This window comes from Eurypyga helias, unplaced genomic scaffold, assembly GCF_000690775.1.
Source record: "Eurypyga helias isolate BGI_N326 unplaced genomic scaffold, ASM69077v1 scaffold15267, whole genome shotgun sequence".
NCBI classification, from domain to species: domain Eukaryota; kingdom Metazoa; phylum Chordata; class Aves; order Eurypygiformes; family Eurypygidae; genus Eurypyga; species Eurypyga helias.
This window is the reverse complement of record NW_010261273.1, coordinates 396-22,172: the sequence shown is the minus strand read 5'-3', so window position 1 is coordinate 22,172 and position 21,777 is coordinate 396. Positions and strand designations below refer to the sequence as shown.

General features: G+C 46.7%; 1 protein-coding gene across 1 annotated transcript in view; it reads left to right on the top strand.

The window, feature by feature from the left end:
• Window positions 1–21,777, top strand: part of NUP188 (nucleoporin 188kDa) — a gene marked incomplete at its 5' end in the record, with an annotated part of 27,279 nt that overhangs the window by 5,187 nt on the left and 315 nt on the right. The window contains 34 exons of the mRNA XM_010155325.1: window positions 620–734; window positions 1,254–1,454; window positions 2,167–2,256; window positions 2,818–2,883; window positions 3,375–3,494; window positions 3,938–4,064; window positions 4,184–4,339; window positions 4,673–4,799; window positions 5,415–5,502; window positions 5,589–5,665; window positions 6,050–6,164; window positions 6,499–6,619; window positions 6,806–6,872; window positions 7,187–7,315; window positions 8,381–8,514; window positions 8,887–8,993; window positions 9,773–9,979; window positions 10,621–10,790; window positions 11,129–11,198; window positions 11,827–11,894; window positions 12,534–12,729; window positions 13,236–13,313; window positions 13,673–13,758; window positions 14,189–14,334; window positions 15,328–15,509; window positions 15,882–16,082; window positions 16,756–16,848; window positions 17,056–17,214; window positions 18,228–18,365; window positions 18,764–18,838; window positions 19,496–19,705; window positions 20,423–20,554; window positions 20,699–20,769; window positions 21,487–21,616. Of these exons, the coding sequence (XP_010153627.1) occupies window positions 620–734; window positions 1,254–1,454; window positions 2,167–2,256; window positions 2,818–2,883; window positions 3,375–3,494; window positions 3,938–4,064; window positions 4,184–4,339; window positions 4,673–4,799; window positions 5,415–5,502; window positions 5,589–5,665; window positions 6,050–6,164; window positions 6,499–6,619; window positions 6,806–6,872; window positions 7,187–7,315; window positions 8,381–8,514; window positions 8,887–8,993; window positions 9,773–9,979; window positions 10,621–10,790; window positions 11,129–11,198; window positions 11,827–11,894; window positions 12,534–12,729; window positions 13,236–13,313; window positions 13,673–13,758; window positions 14,189–14,334; window positions 15,328–15,509; window positions 15,882–16,082; window positions 16,756–16,848; window positions 17,056–17,214; window positions 18,228–18,365; window positions 18,764–18,838; window positions 19,496–19,705; window positions 20,423–20,554; window positions 20,699–20,769; window positions 21,487–21,616 (4,252 nt within the window). The remainder of the gene's footprint in view (window positions 1–619; window positions 735–1,253; window positions 1,455–2,166; window positions 2,257–2,817; window positions 2,884–3,374; window positions 3,495–3,937; window positions 4,065–4,183; window positions 4,340–4,672; window positions 4,800–5,414; window positions 5,503–5,588; window positions 5,666–6,049; window positions 6,165–6,498; window positions 6,620–6,805; window positions 6,873–7,186; window positions 7,316–8,380; window positions 8,515–8,886; window positions 8,994–9,772; window positions 9,980–10,620; window positions 10,791–11,128; window positions 11,199–11,826; window positions 11,895–12,533; window positions 12,730–13,235; window positions 13,314–13,672; window positions 13,759–14,188; window positions 14,335–15,327; window positions 15,510–15,881; window positions 16,083–16,755; window positions 16,849–17,055; window positions 17,215–18,227; window positions 18,366–18,763; window positions 18,839–19,495; window positions 19,706–20,422; window positions 20,555–20,698; window positions 20,770–21,486; window positions 21,617–21,777) is intronic.

Below are 21,777 nucleotides of genomic sequence, written 5' to 3'. Positions count from 1 at the left end.
CCAACACACCCCCACCCCCCCCAGCCTGTCCCCATGGTAGAGGGGCTCCAGCCCTCAGAATGTGTCCATGGCCTCCTCTGGACTCACTCCAACTGGTCTATATCCTTCTCATGTTGTGGGTTCCGCAGCTGGACGCAGCACTCCAGGTGGGGTCTCACAGGAGCAGAGCAGAGGGGCAGAATCCCCTCCCTCGACCTGCTGGCCACACTTCTCTGGATACAGCCCAGGATACGTTTGGGCTTCTGTGCTTACAAAAATGGCACTAACGTCTTCATTTTGCTGCTTGCAGCATCTCGGGCTGTAGCCAAGGGTGAAAATCCTGCTAGGTGGCAGAGTTACAAAGGTGGAAAAGGTATCTGCAAATTTTAGTGACCTTTTTTGTCTGTTGAACCAGAAACGGTAGTTCTGAGGATTGTGATCTGTCATATACTAGCATTTCAACACAAAAATTCAATTACCTGCTGTTGATTTCATCTAATTTCTTATTGCTTCAAAGAGCAGCTGAACAGAAGCAAACTGAAGTGGGTTTTTTTGACCGCTTTAAAAAAAAAAAAAAAGAGAAACAACTGAATTGTTAAAGTTTCCAACCTACTTGTGTTTATTCTTTCCCTTCTTGCAGGTACTTCAGTGCTCTTATTCTGGTGGAAGGCATGGAAATTGACTCCCTCCATGAGCGTGCTCTGGATGACAGGACGGAGGAGCACAAGTTAGCCAACAGTGAGCACATCCACCAGGTAAAGCCCTGGCAGAGTAAACCCTCGTCAGGCCTAACCGTACAGACCTTACTCTTCTTACCCAAGCAGTGCTGTTTAAACATCATGTCTGTAAGTGTCTAATCCTTGGGTTTGTTGGCCAAGTGTAAGAATTGGCATCCATGTAACATTGTGGGGCGAATGAGAACGAGATTAATTCCTCTCCCACTTAGTTTCCTTGGTTACCTTGGACTTTTCTCTAAAGAAAGGTGTGCACAAAGAAATAGGCAGTGTGAACTTCCCAAAAATGAAACAAAAGATTTGTAGTGTCAGGGCTTTTAGGACAGAGATCATCTGAGGTTAGACCGATTGCAAGTCAGTAAATGGTGCAGAAGAACGGACCGAGGCTGCTAGTATATAACTTGGTCTGTTGTGTGTTTGAAATAATCATCTGCAAGGGAAGGTGACTGTTGGCGAGCAGCTGGAATCAGTTACGTGCTTGCCGAATATGAGCTTCTTTCAGTTCTCAAGTTGTTTTGCTTTTGTCGTGTCTCTGTGCAGGAGATGGACAATCAGCTGCTGCAGTTAGGGGACATCTCGCATCATGCTCCAGTGCTTTTGGCCTGGGCTCTGCTCCGTCACACTGTAAACCCGGAGGAGTCGACAAACGTGATCAGGAGAATGGGCAGCACTGCTATCCAGCTGAATGTTTTCCAGTATCTGACAAAGCTGCTGCGATCCCTGAGCAGTGGGGGGAATAATGTGAGTTTCTTATAATCATACATGCATGCTCTTGAAGGTTTTTAATACTGCTGATGTAAAGGTGTGGTGGGAAGTGGATGATTTCGAACTGGTGTTCTTGCAAGCTAGATCTGGTTTTAAACAGGGTATGCAGTAACGCGTGTTTTGATATTTGACCTTTCTCAGAGAAGATCAGAAATCAGGTTGAAAGGAAACAGATTTTTATGCGCAAAGAATAAACCCAAAGCTTTTATGAGTAGAGGAGCTACATCTCTCCTGAGCAGAGTAGGCTGCATTTAATCACAGTTGTTGATTGGCCTCCATAGTGTATTTGCCATTGTAGATCTTGAGTGTTAGATGATGTAACTCAGCGCTCTTCTCCGTATCTGGCTTCTTTAGACAATACTGTGGTGAGAGTGAACTACTTTGTAGGCAGGAACCGGTGAAAGTAAATCCTTCCGATTTCTACTAAAACTGAGTGCTGCTTTTCTTGATGTTTTGAAGGCATTTCTCATGATAATGGTAGTGGCAAGATTTCTCATTTCAGTGAAATATTTCGTGTTAATGTGGAGCTTAAACTAAGGACTGCTTCCTGTTTTGCTGCCCCTCTGCTGACTGCAGCAAGGAGGGATGACAGGCAGTTACTCAGATGTGCCCACAGTTTGTAAAGAAGACTGAGTAGTTAGTGTGTTCTGTAGTTCATACTCCTTCCTTGTGTATCCTTTCTTCGCAGTGTACTGCCAGCACAGCTTGTATGTGTGTTTATGGGCTGCTTTCCTTTGTCCTGACATCCCTGGAATTACATACATTGGGCAATCAGCAGGTAAGCATCCAAGGCTCATTGTGTCTGTTACCCCGTTTAAAATAACCTGTCATAATGGGTGCTAATTAATTTTGTTAAATTGTAAATCCTGCATTTGAGACGGCAAACTTTATCAGACTTAGAACGAAAATAGTGATTTGCTGTGCTTCCTGCTGCATTTACCTATGGAAACTTAGTGAAGACCTCTGCAGACTGGCTGCTTAATAATGAAAGAGCACGTCTTGCACTTGAAGTCCTGTGGATTTGAAACAAATTGTTGATGTGATATTTCCAAAGCAGCGGAAGTAATACATACTGAGCTTCCGTCTTTGAGAAGACACGCAGCTGTAGCGGACACCTTTGTTGCAGCTGCTCCATTCGTGATAAGGAGCATGGCTTTAGGCTGCCTGTGCTCCCGGTTTGGCTGTGTTGGGTGTTTCCCTCTCTTTTGACTAGAGGAAGCAGTTACATCTTGCCTAGTAAATAAGGAAACTTGAATTCCAAAGATGTGGCAGAACTTGTATGGACTGAAATCCCTCTGTGTAAAGTAACTTATTTTTTCTGTCTTCTTTTCCTTTGAAGGATATAATTAATGCTGCATGTGAAGTTTTGGCAGCCTCCAGCATTCCTCAGCTCTTCTGGAAGACGGTGAGTGTGTTGACCTACCTTGCTCACAGCTAAAACCTGACAAAAGCTCCCTGTGTAGGAGAGGAACAGACTGATTGCATTCAGTTAGTTTCTAGGAAGGCTTGAGGAGCTAGTGTTCGTTTGTATCTATCTTTGATTTACTTTTGCCCTTTCCTGCCTTTTAGGTACAGCCTTGGCTTTACTCTTGAAGGATACTGGAACAAGTGTTAATATAGGTGATAGTTTAAACCAGGGCTGTGGTTGCAAGGATTGAACTAACTGCTGGCAAAAGCAACATGCTTATTTTTCTGTTGTCACAGAATTAGGATGATGTGTAACGCGTTACAGTCTTACTTCCTGCCTTAGACTTGCACACTGCCTCATGCTTTAGTCTGTGCAAGGACTGGAGTGATACTTTTGTGCATGATTAATGTTAGGACCTGTGCTATACTGAGACTGTTCTGGCATTTCTTTTTAGTAACAGAACATTTGTTTTCTGTTTCCACCACCAGGAACCTACTGCAGGTCTCGGTATTATCCTGGACAGTGTGTGTGGGATGTTCCCCCATCTTCTTACTCCTCTCCTTCAGCTGCTTCAAGCCCTCGTGTCTGATAAATCTACAGCAAAAAAGGTACAGCATCTCTCTTGGTATTTGGGAGGTGATTTATTTTAAGATGGGGTGTGTGATTCTTTCTTTCATTGAAGAGCTGCTCACCACAATTGCAGTATTAGATAACAGACATAAAGTTGTCGTCAAAGAGCAGTGGACAGAACTCGTTTTTAGTCCTGCAGGACACTGTTTGCTGGCTTGTAGAAAGCTCTTCAAGTCTGGCTGAAGATTAAGATACTGCCTCATTTTTCAGGCTGTACTTTACCCCTAAGAAGTTCCTGATTCATTATATCAGACTTGTCTGTACGTGTGGCCTATCTAATGATGTTTTAGTAGGGTTGATGTATTGGAAGGATATTGTCCACATCAAGAAAACTTGCCTATTCCTGGAAATGATGTGATTGATTAATTTTTCAGAAGGTCTGGCTCTTTGGCTGTGGTGTTTATGCTCTCTCTGTCTGCAGGTGTACAGTTTCCTCGATAAAATGTCCTTCTATATCGAACTGTACAAGCATAAACCTCCTGACGTGATCTCCCATGAAGATGGCACACTTTGGCGAAGACAGGCTCCAAAGCTCCTCTATCCTTTTGGTAAGGAAACTGCACTTCCTTTTCTTACCAAAATGCTTTGGGCAATTTAATTCTTTGTCTGGCTTCTAAGCCCATGGGTAAATTTTTGACTTTATTTCACCTGCTTCTTCAATCTTTAGGACTAGGTCAGACAAATCTGCGGATACCTCAGGGAACAGTGGGCCAAGTGATGCTGGATGATCGGGCTTACTTGGTACGGTGGGAGTATTCCTACAGCAGCTGGACACTGTTTACCTGCGAGATTGAGATGCTGCTCCATGTGGTATCGACAGCAGGTGAGATAGGCTGGGAGTATGAAAGAGAATAAATAACTGTTAATCGGTGTCAAGTTGAGGTTAATAGTAGGATTGAACATCTCTGAATGGTTTTGAAAGGCACGGAATACTTTCCCAGAAACCTGATGCTTTAATTATTATTATAATACTGTAAAATCCACTGCAAAAGGCCAAGAGTATATAGTGAGATGAGATAAATTTTGGATGTGGGAGAAGTTGTGCTAGGTAAAATAAATGTTTTTTGGTATGGGGGTAAGATTAATGTGCATTGTTCCAGATTTGATTATTGCTTAAGTGTGATTTTGCATTCTAGTATTAGTTTTCTTTACCCAGATGTGATTCAGCATTGCCAGAGGGTCAAGCCAATAATTGATTTGGTTCATAAAGTCATCAGCACTGACGTGTCGATAGCAGATTGCCTTCTGCCAATCACGTCGCGAATCTACATGCTCCTGCAGAGGTAAGTCACGAACAGCAGAGGTACCTGAGCAGGTACGAGCTGGAAGAGTGGTTAATTGCTCATTTTTCCAAGAGTTTTGCGAGAAGTATGTCTCAGTGCTTGAACTCCCCAAGACCGGTGTCCGGATCTCAAGACTCTTCTGGCTACACGCTGTTTAATGCTTTGATGCAACAGAATGGGCCCCTCTTCCACTCTTTTGTTGTGCAATTTTATCCATTTAAGGGCATTTTTTATTGGTAGCTATATTTACGTGAAAGAGGAATAAAGCATATGAAGAGAGCAGTACCTTCCAGGTGTTAAAACAGTTGTACTGACTGACTGTCCTCTCGGTGTCAACCGCCTGGGAAATGATCATCTGCTGGATACTCATTGTGCACGGTGGCAGCCCGCTGTCCGGCCAGCCTCCCCTCTTGCAGTACATCGATGGGACTCAGGTGTCAGGGTGAGGTGGCAAGTCTAGACAGAAAGTGCAGACTCTGGTGTCTGTATTTACCTGCTTAGGTTTTATACTTGTGTACTTCAGTAAGAGAGAAGCTTGTTTTATTAAAAAAACCCAGTATATAGGCTACACCACAGGTGACTGTGCATTTTATGGATAACCTTTCTCTTTCCTAGGCTGACAACTGTCATCTCTCCCCCTGTGGATGTTATTGCTTCTTGTGTCAATTGTTTGACAGTACTGGCTGCTCGGATGCCAGCCAAGGTGAGGGAATGACCTGGGTTTGCTAGGACTGAGAGCTAGCACACGTGTCTCTCTGACGGGGAGTAACTGTACTTTCTCTGCTGCAGGTTTGGACTGATCTTCACCATACGGGGTTCTTACCATTCGTTGCCAATCCAGTGTCCAGTATGAATCACATGATTAGGTATTCATGAGCACTGGCTGCTCGGATGCCAGCCAAGGTGAGGGAATGACCTGGGTTTGCTAGGACTGAGAGCTAGCACACGTGTCTCTCTGACGGGGAGTAACTGTACTTTCTCTGCTGCAGGTTTGGACTGATCTTCACCATACGGGGTTCTTACCATTCGTTGCCAATCCAGTGTCCAGTATGAATCACATGATCAGGTATTCATGAGCCCCAGCCCTTTTGTTGTTTGTGGTTTTTTTGTTTTGGTTTGTTTTGGTTTGGTTTTTTCCCTAATCTATTCAAAACCTATCATATGAACTTCTTGGTGTGAAATCTATGTATCTGACATCTCTCCCTCATGGCCTGCCAGTCACGTAATAAACCCTCTTGCTGCTTTCACAGTGCAGAGGGAATGAATGCTGGGGGCTATGGCAACCTGTTGATGAGTATAGAGCAGCCTCAAGGCGAGTACAGCGTTACCATCTCCTTCCTGAACCTGATCACGACTCTTGTCCGGGTGAGTCTTCTGGAGTGCTCTGCACGTGAAGTCAGTAGTAACAGTGGGAAAGGGAAATACAGCCGTGTCCGAGATCCCCTGTGCAGCAGGTCTCTGAGCAGTTGTTGGTTGGCACTCCCCTCGGCACTGCTGTTTGTGCTTGCTCTGTAGCCTGATTCTTTCACAAAACCTTTTGATTCATTTGATCTACAGAGGAATAGAAGGCGCTTGTAAATCTCTGTTCCCATGCTCGATAGTTTTCTTACACTTCAAAGACATATGGCATATCTTGCTGCAAAAGGTTTCTTGTCCTTTTAACCAGAAGGGGGGGCAGTAATGTTTCTCTTTCTCCTAGGGACAACTTGGCAGCACCCAGAGCCAAGGACTTGTGCCCTGCATTGTGTTTGTCCTGAAGGAGATGTTACCAAATTACCACAAGTGGCGTTACAACTCTCATGGAGTGAGAGAGAGAATCGGTAAGGATGTTGAGGGTGGCGGGGAGAAGGAGGGGATAAAAGGATGTTCCTTTTCTAGCATCTGTTCGGGATTTGATCTGTATGTCTACCAGTACTGCGAGATGCTGTGATTTGTTTGAAAATATTAGGGACTCTAGGCAACAGGTCTTCCTGCAAAGTGAGCGGTCCATTTCGTCTCTGTTTTAGGATGCCTTATTCTGCAGCTGATCCATGCTATACTGAATTTATGCCCTGAAATGGATCCCCGCAGCAGGTAAGAGGGGCTGGGTTTCAGCTCTGCTGGCGTACAGCGCGGGAGGGCTCTGTTGCCGTTTTTGAATGTACGTGACTAGGTGTGAGCTGGCGTGGTTGCGTGGTGCGGGTTTCAGCTCCTCTCCGTGTCACCGAGTACCGGAAGGGTAGAAGAAGGTTAGAGATGCTGGTTGTTCGAATAGAGGGAGAGTAAAGGAGGAGTTGGTGGGGGTGTAGGAATGAAGAGGTTCCTTCGTGGTGGTTTTCTAAGTGCTGGGTGAGAAGATACTGCGCGTGCTCCTGGTGACGGTGTCCTGTGCGGTTCGTCTCTCGCAGCAACGCCCCCAGCCTTCAGTCCTTGTGCATCTTCAGCCTGGCCAACACGGAAGCAGGGCAGGCCGTCATTAACATCATGGGAATCGGCGTGGACACCATTGATATGGTCATGGCCTCCCAGTCTAGTAGGTGAGCGGTGTCTTGCGCTCCAGCAGCATGAGGAAAGGAGCAAGTGGTAATATTTGAAATGTAGCGTTAATTGATTGAACTTAACGGGGAATCAGAGTAGGGGGCTAGCCAAGACAGCCTGCCTGCTGTGGTCTGGAGGAGCAAGCCTTGTTTGTTCCAGATGTGTGTCTAGTCTTTTCTGTACGCTATCCATTTCATGCAGTTGTTTTCGTTTGCTGTTTCTGAATGACGTTTGGAGCATGCTGGTGGGTGAATATGTGCTCAGTTTTTTAACATTTGCTAGCAGTTACATTTTTTTAATAAAGAATTCACTTGACTGCATGAGGTTGCATGAATGAATTGGAGAGAAGATCAGAGCCAATGTTAGAAATGTTGTGTCTTCAGTAACACCAGAGTTCAAGTGAAGCTGTGCTCGTGAATAAACTGTAATACAGCTCTCTCTCCTTTCCTCTGTTCTTTTTTCCTGGCCAACCTCATTTGACCCATAGCCAAACTTGCTAGCAGGTTGTTCCTAACGAAGTCTGCCATTTTTCTCTTTCAAAACCAGTCTGGAAGGGAATCAAGACTTGTTAAGGAGAAAGTGAGACCTCTCTGAAAACTTTTTGGCTTTAATGTCTTTTCAGAATGTTTATCTGATAAGGAAAATCTTAGGAAAATACAAGTCTTGGAGCCAGTTTTATTTCTTTATCCAGTTTTGGTCCACTATAATTTCTGTGAGATTGTAATTTCACAGAATGTAGACATTCTGTAAATGTTTCTTCTTCTGTTTTAACACATTTTAAATCTCTCTATCCCAAAGAGGGGAAAAAAAGTGACAATAGGTTGTCAGGCTATTTTTCTTTTTTTGATTGATGCTGAAAACTCGGGGCTGGGTAGACTATTCTTTGTGCGTATGTGGGATTTGTATTTCAGCAGCTGTTACGAAACGACGTGACAGTCGGAGTAAAAATGTCTTATAACCCCTGATCGACAGAGTATAGAGTTTCCTCTTGAATGTTGTGCAAAGAACAACAGATGTCAGTTGTCAACACAGTCACTCACTTTGGTTTCTTTTCGGAAACACAGCGATGAGTCACAAGGCCAAGGTCAACTGCTGATCCAAACAGTTAAGCTGGCTTTCTCGGTTACCAACAATGTCATCCGGTTGAAACCCCCCTCCAGTGTGGTGTCTCCGTTAGAGCAGGCGCTTACTCAGCATGGTATGTATTTCTCTGTGGGGACAGCTGGGGCAGCTGTGCTCTTGTGTTATTTGCAGTCAGCGTGTGTCTCGTTACAAAGCGTAGTTAAGATTTCAGGGATCTAAAGAGTGGTTCCTAGTGATGGCAGAAGGTCTGTCCTCCCTCCTCTAAGGCATTCTTGTCTGGGATAGCTTCTGAAGTATTAAACACACGTGGCTTGTTTGCTGCTTTGTTACAGAATGCGCTAAACCAGCTGCCGTTAGTACCTCTGGCTGGGCCATGCCTTGGTTTTGGAATGACCGGCCTAGTTCTTACCTTCTGCTGTCATTATTTGGTAAATAGTCACACCTTGTTGCAGTTTCTTCTCTTTGATTTGAATTGTGTTCCCTCCAGGTGCTCATGGAAACAATCTTATTGCGGTCTTGGCCAAATACATCTACCACAAGCATGACCCTGCCCTTCCCCGCCTGGCCATTCAGTTGCTCAAACGCCTGGCTACGGTAAGACGAGGTTCTCGCAAGCGCTCCTCCGCTTCTCCCCTTCTGAGTCCACCACTGAAATTCTTTCAAGAGAACCTCTTCAGGCTTTTTTGTATCAGGGAGCTGAATGCAGGCCAGTTGAAGGCCGTGTGGATGGGAAGCTGTAAGGGTGAGGACATTAAAAAGTCACACGAAGGGCCCTTCGTTTTTAACGTAATCCTCTGCTGCTTCAGAGCTCACTGGGTCACTGCGAGGCTTTGCTTGGGCGGGTTGTTTTCTGCAAAGCATTTGTGTCTCCGGTTGATCTCTTTCCACTTCTTTGAGCAACTTCCTCAAGTCACAATTCCTGCATCTTCACTGGAACTTCACTGAGAGGAGGATCCCATTTAAGTTTTTATTGGGAGCTTTCAACTTGGCCTTTCAGACTTACTCTTTTTGGCTACTGAACTGCGGAGGATGTATTTTCAGTTTTATTAAAGCATATAAATCCAGCTCTGGGTTTGTTTATTTTAAGAAACATTATTCCAAAACTGTCTTTGTCTTTTCCAGTTGTGTCATAACCCTTGAAGAGTAGGTGAGGGATAGAGCAGAATTGCCCAGGAGGAAAATTTGGAGCACTTTGCAAATTTCTTCCTGCTTAAGGGCAACAAAGTAATTTTGAGTTCACTCACATACATTCATAGATTCAATGTCAAATATTTTGGAGTTTCAATTTGAAATGCAAATCACCTTTTACATAGAGAAGCAGCACTTTTTGGAGTTGGGTTACTCTTAATTCTGACGTTTCTTTCCTTTTGCAGGTTGCTCCCATGTCTGTTTATGCCTGCCTCGGTAGTGATGCTGCTGCCATCCGTGACGCCTTCCTCATCCGCCTGCAGAGCAAGATCGAGGACATGCGTATTAAGGTCATGATACTGGAATTCCTCACGGTTGCGGTGGAGACTCAACCTGGGCTCATTGAGCTCTTCCTGAACTTGGAAGTGAAGGATGGCAGTGACGGGTCAAAGGTAGAATAGCACATACTTGCCCAAGGACTCGCTGTTTTGTTTTATTGTAGCATTCATAGCAGTCTTGTGGCACTAGACTCTAAAATCTGGGAGTTCTTACATGTAACCTGGTGTGCTTGATGTCAAGATAAATGCAGCTTGTGCTGGCAGTTAATGGATGTGCTGCTGTCCCAGCTTCCCTCTTTCCTGTAACCAAAGAGAAACTTGCCCCAGCATTTCGAGGCAGATACTGAGTTAACATGAGAACATCTACTGGGTCAGACCACAGATCCCTACAGCCCACTCTGTCGTATGACACTGGCCAGTCAGTGAGAAAGCTGAAGGTTGAGGTACAACGGACAATATCAGTTTTCCAGAATAACCATTCTGGTGCAGTTTAATGTCATCATGGGTTGGGACCTTCTGAAGGCACTTGGTATTACTAAGTCTTAGCTTAGCTCATTTTTTATTCTCCTAATTTTTTTTCCTCTCCGGCATTAGGACTACGTTCCTTGTAGTTACACACAAAACACGCAACGACATCGTGTACATGTGTATCTCTGGGTGTTGTTTAAGTGGAATCAAGCACATTCTGCTTTAATAGCTGTCTTATGTAGTTGTTCTGTGGTGATGTGACCTCTTCTCGTTTCCTTTTGCTTTAGGAATTCAGCTTAGGGGAGTGGAGTTGCCTCCAGGTAGTCTTAGAGCTGATAGACTCCAAACAACAGGAGAGGTACTGGTGCCCTCCCCTCTTGCATCGTGCTGCCATTGCCTTCCTGCATGCTCTGTGGCAGGACCGTCGAGATAGCGCCATGCTAGTTCTGAGGACAAAGTGAGTTGTTTTTCTACAATGCACTTTCCTTTCTTTTTCCCGAAACGCTATGTCTTTGGTTCATCAGACTTTTCAAGGACAGTTGCACCTTAGCCTTTGTGTGCCCGGGTAAGGGTATGCAGTGTGGGAGCTTTGAACTTAGTCTCGTAGGAAAGGAGATGAGGAGCCCCTGTGTGCCTGTTCAGAAGCAAATATTTCTCGTTCTGGTTTTGTCTCCAGAGCTGTATAAGCCTGTATTTACCAAAGCATGTTTTCAGTGAAGTTTGGAACAGTCAAAATGCTGCTGGGCATGTGGTGTTGGGGAGATAACTGATACTACTTCTGTATATATCTTTTAGGCCAAAGTTTTGGGAAAATTTAACCAATCCCCTCTTTGGGACCCTTCCTCCGCCTTCAGAATCATCAGAGGTGAGTTACATCCAGCCAGAATGAAGGTAGTTACATACTCTCAGAAAAGGTTTCTGAGCAAGGGATGTGGCTCTGCCCTCTGCCTGCAGCTTTCTCCTAGGAGTATGATCAAGTGGTTTGAACACAGGCAGGAGATGAAGCGAATGCTTCTGGCTTTGCAGAGACTTTACGGCTATGAACTGTCATGAAATTCTCTGCCCTTTATTCCCGTGTGAAACAAAAATAGATGTCACTTAGCATCTGTGGTAACACTCTTTGGAAAGTACGCTGTCTGTAGTGCATCCGTACCGTACCTCCTGTGCTGTCTGGCAACAGAAACTCTCCTGCTTTCTTAGGCGTAGCTCAGGCTGACTAGCATCACAGAGGAACTGATAAAGTTCTTGTTATTATTCCTTTCTGTGGGAGTTTTCCACCGCTCTCTGCAATCCTGTGCTGCTTTGAACCCGGCATTATCACTGGTCCGTAGGCAGATGACGTACCTATTGCTGTCCTGGGAGAAACAAGTCACCTGCACAGCTGGAGTGTCAGTCACCTCGAGTGGATGGGTAGGGATAAATCACAGTTCCACTTACCCTGCAGAGCTACGTGCTCACATTTTCCTTTTTTGGTGGTGTTTTTGTCTTTACAGCTCAGTGTCTTGGATACCTGTGCCTTAATCATGAAAATCATCTGTTTGGAGATCTACTATGTTGTCAAGTGAGTCTTTGGCAGTCTCTCCTTCCTCCCTGTACCTTTTAACACAAACAGTTTAGATAATAAATCTTGATAGACAATGCAGGCTTTGTGGGACAAAGTACATGTAATCCTGTGAAAATGGGGGAGGAGCAGTGATTTATAAACAAATCACACACGTGCATTTGAGATTCTTGCAATTGCCAAATGCAGAAAGAGATGTTATAGTGTTCCTGCAGCCTGTAGGTGAGAACGTTAGTTTTTTCCTTGGATCCTGGAATGAGATTATACCCTGTTTTGTGAAGAAGATAATTTTAAACTTAAGTTAAACACACCTACTATGGTGAGGGCTGAATAACATGGCAGTGGTTTTCTGCCACTCATTTTGTTTTCCTGAACATAACTGCCCTTTAATATGTTGAAAAGTCAGGATTAATGAGAATTTCTGCTTAAGAAATGTTTTAAAATATAGTAGATTTTCTTCAGGGATCATGTTTTTCCTTCGCATTTGATACAAAAAGTGGGATTCCCTGCACAGGTCTAATATGTGGAATAACCTTCACTTGCAAGCTGTGTCCTTGGCTTTCCTACCTGAATCTCAGAAGAAGTATATTTTCTGACCAAAGAATAAATGAAGATAACTTCTCCTCTTGATTTGGTCAGGGGCTCACTGGATCAGTCCCTGAAAGACACGCTGAAGAATTTCTCCACCAAAAAGCGCTTTGCCTATTGGTCAGAATACGTGAAGTCGCTGGCGCATCACGTGGCAGAGACGGAGGGCAGCAGCTGTGCCTTCATGACGGAATACCAAATGCTCATCTCAGCCTGGCGGATGCTGCTGATAATCTCTACCAGCCACGTAAGAGCTACCTCTTACCTTTCATGATGATCTGAAATTAACACTTTGAATAATACAGTGTCAACTTTTTAGGACCAGCTGAGCCGTATTGAAGAACTCCTGGGTTTTGCTTTCAGTTTTGTTGGATATGTGCTTACAACACAAGTTGGGATGAGCCATGGTGCAAGAGGTTAGAGTAGGTGGTGTTTTGCTGTCCATCAAAATGAGCATGTTGTCTGCCTGAGCAGAGGAGGGAGGTAGTGAATAATTTGTATAGCAATTTTAAGTAATTCTGAGGAGATTTAGCTGAGTCAAGCGAGGCAGGGATGCACCGTTAGGGAAATTAGTCATTGCTGACGTCTCGTCAACTGTTAATGTAATACTTGGGTGTTTTCTTTAAAACTGCGTCGCTCAGCAGCTGTAAAATTTGGTGAATTCTTAAAGTAACAGACAAAACCAGTAGACTGACGTTAGACTGCGCAGAGGGTGTTTTGTGCATGACTGATGTCTGTCTCTGTGCATCTTAGGCTGATATAATGCATCTGACTGATTCTGCGGTTCATCAGCAGCTGTTTCTGGATGTGCTAAATGGGACCAAGGTTTTGGTAGGTGCTGCTTCCTCTCAGTTCTTCAATTTCCCGATTGCTCATCTCCTTTGTACTACGAGGAGTTCCATTTCTGCAGCTACTTGCCACTGTAGGTTTTTTTAGATTCTGTGAAATTGGGCTGAAACGTAGTCTGTCTGCCTGGGTTGATGAGTTTCTTATAAATCCTTATTTTGTATGTGCCATTCTTGTCAACGCTGAGTGACGCTGCAGAGGGTCCCAGCTGGTTCCCTCGATGCTGCTCACAGCTGAAGAACAAACCCGGTCATTTTGGTGGGGGTGCGTGGGCTGAGGAGTTCTTCAGTGTTCTTAGGTGGTGTGACACTTGCAAGTGTAACTCTTGCAGTATTTCTCCATAGCTCCTGGTTCCCCTGTCAGTGTCCTGTCTGCAGCTGGGGTCTATGCTCTGTACCCTTCTTCTGATCCTGCTCAAACAGTGGAAGAGGTAGGTATTGTGTTCGGGTCATTATTAGTCACTGCTGAATATAAAAACTCGGGTGGTGGCGTTTTAAGTGTTTGGCTCTGGTGAGATTCTCTTAAAGATTCAGAGAAGAAACTGAAGGCCTTATCTTAGAATTCTCTTTTGGGATGGCAAATGCCTGTGTGTTGTTGCTGAAATCTCTTGTAGTAATACATGTATGCGTTGGCTTCCCACTTGCTGGTGAAGCGTATCAAAAAGCTTTTGTGATGGTCAGTCCTGCGCTCTCACTGTGCTGTGCCATGTCTTTAGAGAGGGCCCGGTGGTGACTTAAACTTGACTGGAAATAACTGCGTTTACTTGTGTGGGTCATAGAACGTATGATCAACTCAGTCAAGCCAATATAGTTATTGAGGGATCTTGTCTAATCTGAAGAGCTCTCCCTTTTTGTTGTCAGCGAGTTGGGTTCTGTGGATAAAATCGTAAACTCCTTGACGCAGATTCTGGAGGGAGTACTCCAGGCAGATCAGCAGATGATGGAGAAAACCAAAGCCAAAGTGTTCTCGGCTCTTATCACTGTGCTGCAGATGAAGGAGATGAAAGGTGAGATGAAAGATGAAAGGCTGCTGTGGCTGAATACACCCTAACACTACTGCTTCCAAGATAAAAATGCTTTTGGTCTTAGTAGTGGTACAAGGTGCTGAATGTGGTCACTTCTCTGTTTTTCTTACTTGTTTTAGCTGGTTTTAGAAAGAGATGAGGATTGTCATTCCCAGTATGTGTGTGTCTTCCCTTCTCTTCTCTTTCCCCAACAATATTCCCTATATTTGATCAGTTTGATAGAGACAAGGTGACACTCCTGTGTGTTACGGAAAAGAGCTCAGCGGGCAGTGGAGGGACACCCTAGTGATACCACCTCACCACGTGACTGTAGAGCTTAGATGCTGACATAAATTTCTAGTCAGAGATAACAAGACCCAAACAGAAGAAAGTCTTGTGGGTACGATTTGTTACAAAGCAGAGAAACTAGTCTGCTCCTTACTCCTGTCACTGGTGGGGCACCTTACATTGCAGTAGCCCTTGGAGACCCTCAGTGGAATCTGGGCAGTACTGCTCTGTACAACACACAGAGGCAGCTGTGGTGATGTGAGATGTATCAGTTTACCTCTCTGTGTATTCCTTGTCCCGCTCCCTGGGCTCTGCAAGCCCACGTATTTTGGTAGTTTGGAAAATAAATAGGAAGTGGAGGGTGGCGTTGGTTTGAAATGTTTTTCTTTGCTGTTGAATTGGAGTTTCCAGTCGTGCTGGTAAAAGGTGCTGCAATTTATTATAGTAATTTAGATGAGAATGTAGTATTTCTTGAAATGTCATGGGTTTATATGACTTCTTGGGCAAACGGTGTGTTTTCATTATCCAGATGACTGACTAATCCCTTATTATATCCCCCTAGCCTGAATCTTAGTCACAGTTCCTCCCACTCTGTTGGGTAGGTTTTGAGATGAAAAGCAAGTACATCCTAACTCCAGGGATGTTCTCAGTTAAACTGGAAACCTAAGCACAAGGGTTGTGTGTTCACTGGCGTGTTCTGTGTCGCAGTGAATGAGATCCCACAGTACTCCCAGCTGGTGCTGAGCGTGTGTGAAACGCTCCAAGACGAGGTCGTTGCGCTCTTCGATCAGACTCGACACAGCCTGACCTTGGGAGACGCTGCGGATGACAAGGACAGCATGGAAACAGATGATGCCTCTCGAGTTAAACACAAGGACCAGCGAGATGGGGTAAAGGACCCCTTCACCTGCCCTGCGGCTGGGTTTCTTCTCTCTACACAAGCATTCCGTGTATGCTTGGAACGACGTTCCCTTGCAGCCTGCTGCCTTCAGAGGGAGTTTCAGGGGTTTCTATCTCAGAATTACTTCTTTTTGGCGTGCATCAAGTCACTGAAATTTGCTGTCGCTGCCTCTTTCAGATCTATCCCAAAAATGTCACAATTGCTAATACAGCCGGGAGGTGTGCAAAGTGTCATCCGAAGGGGGTCTCAGTGTATGGTTCTGCGGATGATTGAGCTTTAGGTTGTGTTAGTAAATGCTTTCAGGATTTTCTTGAAATACATGTCAAACCTAAGGCTCCTTCCCCTCTCCTTGGCACCGCAGGTATGTGTTCTGGGTCTGCATCTGGCTAAAGAGCTCTGTGAAGTCGATGAAGACGGCGATTACTGGCTGCAGATTACTAGGAAAGTCCCTGTGCTTCCTACCATCTTTGCCGCATTGGAGATCAGCCTCAGAGTTAAACAAAACCTTCACTTCACAGAGGCCTCGTTACATTTACTGCTGACCTTAGCGAGGACTCAACAGGTGAGAGATGCAGAGAAACGAGAGCATACAGCTTTACGTTTTTAAAGGGAACCGTATATCTCGTGATTCTGTCTGCGGTGCAGCTCAGCCGTGATCTGGGGGTAAAGGGGTTTTAGAGGCTGCAAGCAGTAGGTCCCGTATGTACGCCTGCCTGGTGGGCCTTGTTCTTCTAGATAACGGGATGTTTTGGCTGGCAGAGCTGAACCAGCCACAACAGACCTGTAATTTAGAGCGGGCACTTTCACTGGATGCATTAGTCTGCAGTGCAAAGTATCCCCCCTCGTTAAAACAGCATGAAATGTTGGAGCTGGCTCTCATTAGTCACAATAAAGCGTTATTTATCTATTACAAATTCAACTTTGTTTGGGGCTTTAGGTAAAAGCAAGGTCATTCCAAAGCCAACCCTTTTCAAAGATTATGAATGTACCAAACCAGGTGATACTGAGGTGGAATTCGTAGCACCGTCGTGCAGGTTGGATTTTACTGGAAGAACAGTGTTGCTTTTCTTGATACTGAATTTTTAACAACCTAGAGGAAGTGTGTGTAGATGAAAGTTCTCGGAAGGGTGCTGACAGTGCAGAGGACAGAAATACCTAATGCAGGGTAAGCCTTTCTAGTCTCCGAGAGGAGAGAGATGTGCAAATTGTACCAGTAGTTGTTGTGTGTCTTGCAGGGAGCAGCAGCGGTGGCTGGAGCTGGCGTCACGCAGAGTGTCTGCCTGCCGCTCCTGAGCGTGTACCAGCTCAGCACTAACGGAGCTATTCAGGTGGGTGCTGCTTCCTTTTGGGTGGGAGCGTGCCAGGAAAGCCCACCCTGCCCTGCCTCGCAGGCTGCGGTTGGAGCAGAGCCCTCCTGGTCTGGGAAGGACAGCAGCCGTGCCTGGAGACTTCCGAAACGGCGGGGGGGTTGTGGCGTGTGCCACGCTGGGTGGCCACACACGTAAGGCATTTGCTTTTGCATCTGATTCGTGCAGACATCTGCTTCGTCTCGGAAGTCTCTGGATGCCCCCTCTTGGCCCGGGGTCTATCGTCTCTCCATGTCGCTGATGGAACGCCTTCTTAAAACGCTTCGATACAACTTCCTGACGGAAGCCCTGGACTTCGTCGGCGTCCATCAAGAGAGGATTCTTCAGGTGTGTCACATGCTTCCTCCGTGGTGCTTCGCTTGGCTTCGGTGTGGCAGTCGCAGTGGAAGCATGTCAGAAAGGGATGGAGGGGTACAGGTACAAATTGTAGGACAAGGGGTAGTGGGTACAAATTGAAAACAGGGAGGTTTAGATTAGATATCAGGAAGAAATTCTTCACAGAGAGGGGGGGGAGGCACTGGAACAGGTTGCCCAGAGATGTTGTGGATGCCCCATCCCTGGATGTCTTCAAGGCCAGGTTGGATGAGGCGTGGAGGAGCCTGGTCTAGTGGAAGGTCTCCCTGCCCATGGCAGGGGGGTTGGAACTAGATGATCTTTAAGGTCCCTTCCAACCCAAACCATTCTGTGATTCTATGATTCTATGAAAGTGCTTGAAAGAGGCTCCTGCCTCAGAAAGATTTACAGTGGAAGTACTTCGGCAGCGGGAGGAGGATGGAATATACAAGGCGTGCGGTCAGCAGGGGTGATCGTCATGACAGAGCTGGGCAGTCACCTTCTGCACACCTTCTTCACTCTAGGGGTTGTAACTTAGCTACGGGTGGTGACGTGCCAGTCAGCACGCTAGCAGAAGGGATGGGAACTCACTTTGTGACTGGCTGTCTGGGAAGAGGAGTGTGCAAGCTGTTCTTCAGCTCAGCCTTGCTCATGTAACGCAGCGGCTGCGGTCAGGGGTCGATCGCCCTTTGGGTCAGCAAGCGCCCGCGTCCTGCAGTACGGCGATACGTGTGCTGGCTGTGCTGTGTCGGTGCGGATATGCCGAGTCCCGTTGGCACGTAGATGCTGGGTTACCTGTTGACACGCACGCTGCCTCGTACGGCAGCACGGCTCGGGATATAAAGGGCTCCGAGTCTGACTCGTGTGCTCTGCGGCTGCTTTCATGAATGCATTTTCTGTCCCTGAGGGCAGGTCCTCATCATCGTCAGCTTTTTCTTCTAAAGAAGGGAACAGATGTTTTGTGATTTAACAGTAATTAGCCTGATTTCCTTCTTTCTCCTTTCCAGTGCCTGAATGCAGTACGGACGGTACAGAGCTTGGCCTGTCTGGAAGAGGCCGATCACACTGTTGGCTTCATTCTTCAGCTCTCAAATTTCACAAAGGAGTGGCATTTCCACCTGCCGCAGCTCATGAGGGACATGCAGGTAGGAGCCTGGACATTGCTGTGGATAATACACTCCCTTGGGAGTGGATGTGGATACACTCCCTTGGCAGGGATTTGGATGTGTTAAGAGAAAATGGCATCGTATCACCTTCTTGTTACTGCTCTTTCAATGGGAACTGCTGCTGAGGTCGTTTAAATGTCTGTTCTGTCAGTACCTTGTCTGAATCGAGTGAAGGAAGGTAGCTCTTGGGTACAGAGAGATGATAGCTTGGAAAAATAACTTGGGGAATTCAATGTTTTGCTCTTAGTTCTCAGTGCCAGGTAACTCGGAGGAAATACTAGGAAATGAAGAGACTGCATTGATCCTTTATGATCCCAGTGTTGTGTTGAGATGGGTTTGGAGTGTTTACGAGATTTCTCTCACCTCATTTATTCCAGGTGAATCTGTGTTACCTGTGTCAGGCCTGTACCTCCCTCCTGCACAGCCGCAAAATGCTGCAGCACTACCTGCAGGTGAGGATGGGGCCTGTGGGTGAGGAGTGTTGCCTGCCTGTGCTCCCTGTTAAAAGGCAAATACTGTTCAATATCCAGGCTCTTGGATATCGAATGGATTGTCCTGGTGGGGATTATTGACAGTCATCAACAGTTAGGCTTTGCATTTCTCCACAGCAAAAAACGGTGCAATGGGTGGTCTGGTCTCTAAAAACTCTGTAATCTGCAGCCTGTGTTTGAGTGGTGCTGTTACCATTTTACAGCTGCAGCAAGAAAGCAGCATTGCTGTAGGGCCATTAATTAAGCCGCTGTCGACCTGTTGTCCTTGATCTGATTTAATTTAAGAGAGAGAGCTCTTGTTCTTGGGAAACACGTAGCTTCATGAGGTAGAGATGGTGCGTTGCTGCCCAAGTGTTATTGCAGCGTGGCTAAGGCTTGCTGATTACCATTAGAGATTCTTTTTCTGCAACGGGGAGGCTAAATAGCCTCTGCAGCTGCTTCCCTGCAATGCAGTGCCTCCTCCGTGCACACTGAAGTGTAGATTCTCACGCTTCTGGGAGGTGACAGACTTTGGGTGTCTTATTTCCTCGTTCCTTTTGTTCACAGCCCGTTTTTGCTGAAAGTAGCGCAGAATAACTGTATCTGTATTCAAGACTTCATTGTTTTATTTCTCCACAGACAAAAAATGGTGATTCTCTTCCATCCAGCGTGACTCCACGAGTGCAGCGTAATCCCCAAGCCTCCTCCAAACACCCCAGCCCTGAGTCAGAGGCAGCAGAGCAGAAAGCACTGCTTACGGTGCAGTACAGCCTCCTGAAAATCCTCAGCAAATGTCTTGCCACCCTGCGCCATTTCACTCCTGATGTCTGCCAGATCCTCCTTGATCAGGTAGAGGAGAGGTGCTGCTCCCTGTGAGGGGAGTTCCCAGCATTTCCAGCGATGTTTTGGGTCTGCAGCGAGGCGTGTTCTCTCCTGATGGAGACAGTGACCCTACCATACACCTGCTGCTCTGCGCAGAGCAGAAAGGCAGGACACAAGGAATTCCCCTTTGGATTTGGGCACTGATCAGTGTGAAGGAAAGCTTGGCTGAGATTTTGTGTGCCTGCCCAGCGCTGTGCTCATGTAACCTTACTGGAGCAGAGGTTTGTACCCTCACTGTGTCACTCTCCAGAAGAGACAGCCTCTTGGTATCCTCCCAACTCAGTGCGACCTGGTGGCTGCTCTCCAGGTTTAGAAAAGGATTGATTCTGGCAGTGCCCTGCTGCTTTTGGAGAGTTAACTTACTTTTCCTCTGCACCCAGACACATAGGCCTGGGCTTCTGAAAACAATCTGGAAACAGTCATTGCTTTAGCTTATCACTTGGTGGCAAGGTCTGGGCTTGGGAGTTGGAGAAGGCTCATTCGTGTGAGGAGAGCCATGTAGTCTGACTGTGCAGCGCCGCACAGAACGCGCTCTACCGCTCCATCCGCATTCCTGAGATTTGGGAAATGATCTCAGTGCTTCTAGCTCCAAAAACATACAGGGACCAGGTTACATCCCTGTTACTATGACAACAGCATCCTCACCCCCTCGGGGGGTTGCTCACTCTTTCTGTTTCTCCACAGTCGCTGGACCTTGCCGAGTACAACGTGCTCTTCGTTTTGAGTTTCACCACACCAGCCTTCGATTCAGATGTCGCCCCTTCCTTTGGGACACTCCTTGCCACAGTCAACGTGGCCCTTAACATGCTGGGAGAGGTATCGGCCCTTTCTCTGGGAGAGCGCAGCAGCGGCACTGATCTCCAAGCGCTCGTCCCGCTGATATGTTGAAGAGTAGGAGGATTTCCTCTTTTGTCTCCTGCCTCTAATGCCTGTCTTTTTTGGGTTTTTTTTCCCTCCCAGCTGGATAAGAAGAAGGAACCTTTCCCTCAGGCTGCAGGGCTGAACATGCAAGAGGGAACCAAAACCCTCAAGTAAGTTCCTAGCTGGTTGGTTTAGTCATGGCCAAGGAGCAGAACCTCATGGACCCCAGGTCAGAACTGAGGTTCACAGGCACTGCTGTAGCTTCAGAGCTGCTCACTGAATCCAGGGAGTTCAGATGGCCTGTCAGAAGCTCTCCAGTGCAAGCAGGGATTTTGGTGGGGGGGTGTGTGAAGCCATCCCATCCCAAGGGGCAGTGTAGACAGCTGTTTCATAGGATCATCACATGGTTTGGGTTGGCAGGGACCTTAAAGCCCACCCAGTCCCACCCCCTGCCATGGGCAGGGACACCTTCCACTAGACCAGGTTGCTCCAAGCCTCATCCAGCCTGGCCTTGGACACTCCCAGGGATGGGGCATCCACAGCTTCTCTGGGCAACCTGTCCCAGTGCTCCCCACCCTCTGCGGGAAGGATTCCTTCTTGACACACAATCTCAATCTCCCTCTTTCAATTAAAACCCGTCACCCCTTGGCCTGCCACCACAGGGCGTAGTGTTTGGTGCTTGTTGATCAGGACATTGATACCAGACTCCCCTGAGGGCCAGCAGGAGTTTCTGCTCGGCAGACGGTGGCTTTTGGGTGTCACTGAGCAGAAGGTGATCAGTAACAGCGTTCCCTCCTACGTACCCTTGTGTGGGAAGTCTTTTCTTTGGCCCTGAAACGAGTGTGCTGACCTCTTTGGCTCCTGCTGACGTGTGTTTCTTTGCACAGGTCTCTGCTCATGTTTACAATGGAAAACTGTTTCTACCTGCTCATCTCCCAGGCTGTTCGGTACTTGAGAGACCCAGCGGTGCATCCCCGTGACAAGCAGCGGATGAAACAGGAGCTCAGCTCTGAGCTGGTAAGCGGCTCGTACCCTCCTTCCTCCCTGCTCGGTGTGAACGTGTCCGCTGGGAGAGGGTCGTTGGCCTTCGGCCGCCGGCGGGAGTCACCGGCCTTGGGCTGCACGTGCCGGCGCCTCTTCCTGTGCCACCCCGTCTGGGGAGGGAGAGGGCTGCGCGT